The 7,535-nt window shown below is 41.6% G+C and overlaps 1 protein-coding gene across 10 annotated transcripts in view; it reads right to left on the reverse strand.

Moving 5' to 3' along the window:
• Rbms1 (RNA binding motif single stranded interacting protein 1) overlaps positions 1–7,535 on the reverse strand; it is a 224,946-nt gene that overhangs the window by 134,614 nt on the left and 82,797 nt on the right. For 4 of the 10 annotated variants that reach the window (XM_029569693.1, XM_029569694.1, XM_008845742.3 and 1 more), the window contains exon 1: positions 7,224–7,529. The exons of the other annotated variants lie outside the window; for them this stretch is intronic. In XM_029569693.1, coding sequence (XP_029425553.1) covers positions 7,224–7,292 — 69 coding nt within the window. In that variant the 5' untranslated portion in view covers positions 7,293–7,529. Of the gene's footprint in view, positions 1–7,223; positions 7,530–7,535 lie in introns of those variants that run through there. 10 annotated transcript variants of the gene reach the window in all.

Below are 7,535 nucleotides of genomic sequence, written 5' to 3' on the forward strand. Positions count from 1 at the left end.
CCCCCCCCCCCACCCCCCCCCCCCCCCCCCCAGGCCTCTTCAGGACATACCCAATATGTCCCCATGCACTGAAACAACTCTGGGTTACACATCTACAACTGCTTCTATCATGCTGATTTTTTCTGTCATGTATGGCTTACAGAAATCCCCTCTGCTCCCTTATAAAGATACCTCTCAGAAGCCACACTCTCATTGTATTGGCCTTTAAAAACAGCTACAAAGGAGGTTTACAATGAAGACAATCATGAATACTCAAAAGAAAACATAACCAGAGAAATATGACATCAGTAGATTTGGTTTAGTCACTTTTAATACAGCAAGTAAATATGTGGGTTAGTTATCTGTCCACAAAACCATAGTGTTTGTGGACAGTAAGTCCAATGAAAACAGGAAACTGAGATAATTTCTCAACATTTATATCGGCAATTGTCCTGAACAGTAACTTAGAAGATGAATTTCACATATATAGCTGCATCTCCCCCACACTGGTTTGCATATGTCAATTAGTGCCTTAAAATGTTTTTAAGGGTTCAGAAATACTTAATCTAGATCTAAAAATAGGAAAATCTAAGGTTATTAAAAGAGTATCAAAATTGATTTCCAAAAAGATAGTATAGGAGTTTATGTGTGTGTGTGTGTCTGTGTTTGTATATGTCTATATGTGTGTCTGTGTGTCTCTGCACATGTCTCTTTCCTCTTTTTTATGTGGCAGAGTATTGCTTTGCTGCCCAGCCTGGCTCACTGCTGTTCCCACCTACGTCTCCAGGCAGCTGGGGTACACCTGTGCAGGACTGCAGTGCCCAGATGCATGCAAGGCTGTGACCTTCTCAACATTCTCACCACAGGTTTTGAGACACTAAAGATAACTAAATTGTCTATATTTTTGCACTTTTTAAAACTGATAACCAAAGGACTATATATGCTTACCGTAGGGGTAAGAGAGCCTGGAAGATTGGAGAAGCAATAAAAAGAACCAAGAAAAGCAGCTTCCAGAAGAAGCGACTTAACATTTTAGAACAGTTCTTTACAGTTTTTTTAACTTTATTTTTCTTTTTATTGAGATAAGGTCTCACTATGTAGCCCAGGCTAGCCAGCCTCAAACTTGGGATCCTTTTGCCTCACTCTCTTGAGTACTAGGATTACAGTCATCATACTTAGTCCCAAGTTTCTGAGTTACATTTTTAAAACCTCATTTGATATACAATTAACCAACACAAAATAATGTTCCCCAATTTACATTTTGTTGTGAAATTAAGTGGCGCCCACCTACATTTTTGTTGGAGTAATCCTACTCCGAGTAATAGCAAATTTTTTCTGTCATTTAAGAGTTATTAAAAAACAAGTTTCATTGATTCATTAGCCTAATCCAGAATTCAGATTCCTTATTTATTTATTATTTATTTTACCCTAACTCCAGGAAAAACTTTTTTTCCTTCTCTACAATGTATCTATCCTATGTTCAAGTTTACCAGACTTTAGAATGCATCAAGCAAAGATTCTTTCTGTACAGAGGCAAGTTGTAAAACACACACCCACCAAACACCTATAGACATCCAAGGACAAAAGAAAAAAAAAGTGTTTATACTTCTGAGTAATGTAAAGATGACATCTTTGAAAAACAAACTTACAAGCAAGACGAAGGAAGGACTTCAGGAAACCAATCATGCATGTACTAATACTCAGTTCTGTCAGTTTTAAAACAAATTTAAAGGTACGGATTTTCATGGCTAATAATAACCAATGCTTTTTCTCTTCTTCATTCAAATATTTGCATAAAATAAAGACTATAAGTTAGAGGGCTTTCCATCTCCAGAGAAGGGAAGTATAGGAAAGCACAGCAGGTGAACAGCTGCTTACAGGCAAGGAAATTCACTTTTCTACTTTTTAGTTCTTTTTAAAAATTATGGTTCAGAATCTCATTTTCAACCTCCAAGAGCTTACGTTCCTTTGAGGTTGCTCACATTCTAAACACAGTCCCTTCTTAGAGGCTGTAAACAGGGCCCATTCTTTGGAGACTCTGTCAAGGTCTCCTAGGACCTCAGTATCTCCCAGGACCACTTGCTGTCCCCTGCTCTGTGGGGACATTAATAATAATAATAACGCCTTAGAAGGATTAACAACAACTACCCTGTGAAGTGTGCAGTATTATTTTTACTCAGCAGAACCCAAGGTTTAGGGTCATAAGTGAAAAAACAGGGACTGGTACAGGCTGAACTTAAGCCACGGTCTTTCAATTGCATGGAGTAGAGGAAGTGGAAAAGAACAGACCATATGGCTTAAGAAGGGAAAAAGTGAGCTCTGCATTCTCTTCAGACCTTAAGGGATATGCTAAGAGGCAAAATTTTAAGTGGAAAAAGTAAGAATAGCAGATTTCATAATCGCGTTTTGTAACTATCTTTAAAAAGTGAATTGGGTTCCCCAAGATAGGGTTGCTGTATTTAGCAAATAAAAACACACAGCACAACATAGATGAGATACTTATACTGAAAAAAAAAAAATGCTTTATATGAAATTCAAATTTTACTCAGTGTCCAGTATGTTATGTTACCTGTGTAAAGGCCTTCATGAAACAAACCAAAAACACTGATAAATTACAGTGCTACAATTACCAAAGTAGAAAAGCAGGACGACCTGTGCACCACGTGTTGGGAGGCCAAGTAAAGGGAAGTGTAGTGAGCATCAGCTGTCCTGACTGAGTTTCCTTCATTTCTTCCTGGCAACAGACATAGCCCTTGAACTCAAAGACCTGGCTTTCACGATCCAAGCCATTTAATTTCCAGGCCTTTCTCTATTTTATATGGATATTGTAGGATTAACTATAACTAAGGTAAAGAGAGGCTATCACATGTATACTTAAAAGTACTTATTGTGAGCAGAATGCTTTAGAAACATTCTCTAAAACCTGAAGAATTTAGATCCCTCAACACACACTAAGAAATGGATCAAAAATAATTTTGTTAGTTTGTTTGAGACAGGGTCTCTCTGTAGCCCCAGCTGGCCTGGAAAACTTGATGTGTAGATCAGGTTGGCCTGATCTCACAGAGATCCACCTCTTCTGCCTCCCAAATGCTGGGATTAAAGGTGTATGCTATATCATTCCCAGCCCCTGAAACACAAGTAATTTTAATAATATAGGGTGAGTGATCTTGTCTCTAAAAGGAAGAAAAAAACCGAAACAGAAATATGTTCAAAACCTTACGTGCACTATGGAAAATGTAGATGCCAAAAGGCATGCCTAGCAAAAAAAAAAAAAAGTGTGCAGTCACAGAGGAGAATTCTATACGTTACAAAAGCCTATAGGTACACATTTAAAACCCATTACCTTAAATGTAAATGCTACTCAATCACAAACACACAATAGAGATAGTACAATATTTAAAAAGGGTAAGATTCTACTTATAGATACCAATTTTATTTTCTGTTTCTCCCCGGCCCCCGACCAAGCCTCTAATCTCTATGGCCTAAATGTTTGCCTTTAAAAAAAGATTTAGGATTGGTGTAGACACCATTCACTTAAGTATCTTCCATGCGTAACTTTAATCTACAAAATTTAACAAAACTCAATCTACTAAACACAAATTGCTGTGAACAGAAACTGCTTGGAGAGGATTAATCAACAGCTTTGTATGTCATTCTCTAAACAAGGCCAAACACTGAATCACTGCTGAATTCCTCACGTGCAGCTACACCCAGTTAATCTTCCAGAAAGCAGCAAACTGTGTAAATCTACTTAAACTGGGGAGATAAGCACTTCACTCACCAAAAGTGAGGAACATTTGCCAAACACATCTCTTAGAAGGCATGCACATTTGTTAAAGGCAGATACAGACACAGAAGGAAATTCTTAACTTTCACTCATCTACCTCCAAAACTCCACGACAAACCACTAAGGCAACACACTATTCAGCAAAAAAGCCTTTGCTACATGTCACAATCTGCAAAAACCAAACTACTTGGTATCACCAAGTCAACTATCTCAAAGAAGAAGTTCCAAGAAGAAAGTATAGAAACGTGGAGAGACAGTTTTAAAAATTCAAGAAATATAGCCCAAAAGAAAATCTGGAAATATCCACTTTCAGTTTTAAAAACTGTTAAGTATGAAGCATTTTTTTTTTTCTTTTAAAACCCAGCAAGGTATTTTCACAACTACAAAAGCTCTGATGAATCATTTCATTTTGGTTTGGGGATGCTAGTTTCATACAATCAAATTAGATCTACTTGAGGATCAAATCTGCAAGTCAGTCTACAGGGAGAGGACATACCCATTTCTTCACTGAGACTTGAACCAATAAACTTTATCTAGATAATGACTATTGGGCTACGGCTCCAATCATACATGTATCCCTTTGACCTGAGCTGAACAGGAGTATGTCTAATGTGCTCATAGGCTTGTGATGCAGGAAAATCCTGTTTATCCCAGATGACTCTGGAGATCAGCCCTCCCTAGTGCCCTGGCCACACCACTTGGGGAAGGAGAAGGATGAGCACCGCCTACCTCTGCTTTGAAACTGGTTACTCCTACATACATTAAATGCAAAAGGGTTTAAGAACTAATAATCATGCAGTAGAGCAAAAATTGGACACCAGTGATTTTTCCAAACACCATGAACTCACCACTCAGATCAAGCTTTTATTCTGTCCTTCACTATCTCACAACCCCACCTCACCCCACAGAAACAGTGATCCCTAACTTCAACTTTGTAGACTACAGGGTCATAGAGAAGCTTTACATGGGTATTACATGGGAGCAGGTTGTTGTAATGTGAGGTCTTCAAGACATAGTGGCCAGGGTTCAAGTCCTAGCTCTGCAAACTGGGTTGTATGGACTCTGGACAAATTATTTAATTCATGCCTCAGTGCTCTGTGTAATATAGACACTGATACTACCTGCCTAGTAGTTCTGCCGCCAATGTGATGAAATCAGTTCACCCACAGAAGGCCCTCAGAACAAACAGCAGGTAGAAAGGCTCTACTGATTGTTAACGACTGCTATTGTGTGTGTATAATAAGAGTTATTTTGCTTGTATGCTTTCCAAAGGTGATTTAAGTATTCCTTATATTTTTTTCCTCAAGAAAATTATCTGAAATCCCCTCTAACAGTTGAGATTATGTGTTTCTAGATTAAAATCAAGCTGTACTACATACCTGAAAATTGCTGATTCTGTCATCAAACTGAAGAAAGCATTGTGAACTGAAAGGTGCAAGTTTAATATCACAAAATCTTATAAAAGGTATCCATTAGACTTCCCATTTAGGCTAAGCCAGGATGAGATCATGAAGTCACTCATGGTGACCAGGTCCCTGTGCTGGAAGTGTGCTTTTCCAGTGAATGGCTAAATACTAACAAAAGAAACCTTTGACTTAAATACCACTGGTACCCGGGGTCTTGTGTCTGTATAATGCCTACACATTCATTTCTTTCTTTGCCTATAGAAAAAAAAAGAAAGTCTGTTTGTTTTTCTGATTCAGTCAGCTCTTTTAGTCTTTGAATCTAAGGAGAGCCCTGTGAAAAGACAGCATCTTATCAGCGTGCTCCAGTCAGCAGGTCGTCCCCCATCCACACACAAACCTCCAGCCCCTCTCAGCAAAAGGCTTCACCATCAGAGCCTTTTCCCATTTCAGAGCTAACACCCCTCTGGGTTTTGACAACAAATAAATGAATACACAAGGCCCTAACATAATTAGCCATCTTTTCAGGTAGAGGAGGTGGGGTGGGGGGAGCTTAGGAGAATACTTATTGCAAATTGCCTTCACTTCTGAAGTGGATGCTAGTACCTTGCAGCATCTGAACACACTGATTTTAAATAAAGTCACATGAAATGAGTTTAGAGATGCCTTTTATGAATTCTAACAATTTGGGCATCTATGTCAGTCAAGTCACCAATACGGATTTTATTTTTTAATCAAAAGAAGGAACCTCAATGTATATAAAAGTTGCAGACTTTGACATAAAGGATATGGGAGTACATTTACTGCTTCTAAAGGGAAAGTTAACATGCAAAAAAGAAATAGACAACAGTAGTTTTTGACACTGCCAAACTATTCCAGATGGATTGATGCTAAAACACAGGTGTTTTTTTTTAATTGACTCAGAGAACAAAAATGAAAGACAAGTCAATAACCCAGTGAAAAGCCACCCATAGGAAACCCACCAGGCATTAGTGCCACAGGTCTCGATCTTACTAGAACCACTCTGTACATGGAAGGATACAGCTCGCAAGTATCATTATTGGGATAACAATTTAATTGATTTGTCTCTGTGGCGAAAGATGTAGACAAGAGATTTACTATGGAAGAATAGGTTCTGCAATCCTGTTTTTGTTTTCTCAACAAGCATTTTGCCACTGACCTCTAAATCAGTTTAACCTTTGCTAAACAGACCTGCACATTTTTAACATAATTTAAAGCTAGGTTTTGTTATTACTGCTGCTGAAAGGCTCTGTGAGATTTATCACAACATGGCTTCAGTAACCTCCTTTTAAAAACAAAGATGAAAAAAACAAAACAAAGGACCGAGACTATAAGCTCCCAGCTCCAGTCTTTCGACCGGCAGGGAATTCAGATCCAACCACTGAAGTGCCTTTGGAGTTCAATCTGTTTAAAAAACAAAAAAACAAACAAAAAAAACCCCTGCATGAAACCGAATTAGAATAGGAAAAGGCGTGTGTATGACTCAGGCTTATCCCAGTATCTCTGTCACAGGATTTCCCTGTACTTCTGAAAACCCTGAGAAAGTGACAGTAGAAGTTCCTGTTTCTTTTTCTCTCTTTTTTTCTTTAAATAAGGAGGGGGGCGCGCGCGAACACGAACACACACACACACACACACACACACACACACACACACACACACACGAGTCTTCCGGGTTCCCTGCGAATCAGACAGGTTTCTTTGAGGTTCAAGTCCTGCAAAGCGATGCGCCCACTTAGCCCGGTACTCCTCTCCACACAAAGGTCTCCCGGAGAACCCCAAACTTGTTGCGGGGCAGGCGCAGCCCCCGAGCCCGTGCGCCTGGCTCGCCACCTCTCTGCCCGTCCCCTTCGCCTCTCCGCGGCGAGCGGGGTGACCCGGGATCTCCCCTAATGCCACCCGTCCGGGCCGCTCTGCCGGCCGCCTTTTGGAAACAAGGTCACCGCCCGGAGGTCCAGGGCGGAGGCGCGGAGCCGGCCGAGAGCTACAGCGCGCCCTTTGTAGCGCGGGGCCCGGGTGCGGCCCCGCCTCACCTGCTTGCGGTAGGGCATCCTGCAGCCGCCGGCGGCGCCGGGGTGGCCGCTGCCGCTCGGGAAGATCATGGGGGGGGAGGCGCGGGGCCGCTCCGGGAACTCACTGTGGCCGCAGCCGGGAACTGGCTCGCTCCTCCCGCCCCGAACTCGCGCTCGTCTAAAAGTGCGGCGCGGCGCGCGCGGCCGGCGACTGTCGAGCAGTTCCAGGGGCCGCCGCCCTGCGTGCCATGGACCGGAGTTCGCGCGCGGAGCTGGCGGCGCCGCGGGCTCTCCCGGCGGCAGCGGAGGAGCAGCGCCGCCGCGTCCCCACCT

The sequence above is a fragment of the Nannospalax galili genome, unplaced genomic scaffold (genome assembly GCF_000622305.1).
Source record: "Nannospalax galili isolate Female #2095 unplaced genomic scaffold, S.galili_v1.0 scaffold540, whole genome shotgun sequence".
In the NCBI taxonomy this organism is placed as follows: Eukaryota; Metazoa; Chordata; class Mammalia; order Rodentia; family Spalacidae; genus Nannospalax; species Nannospalax galili.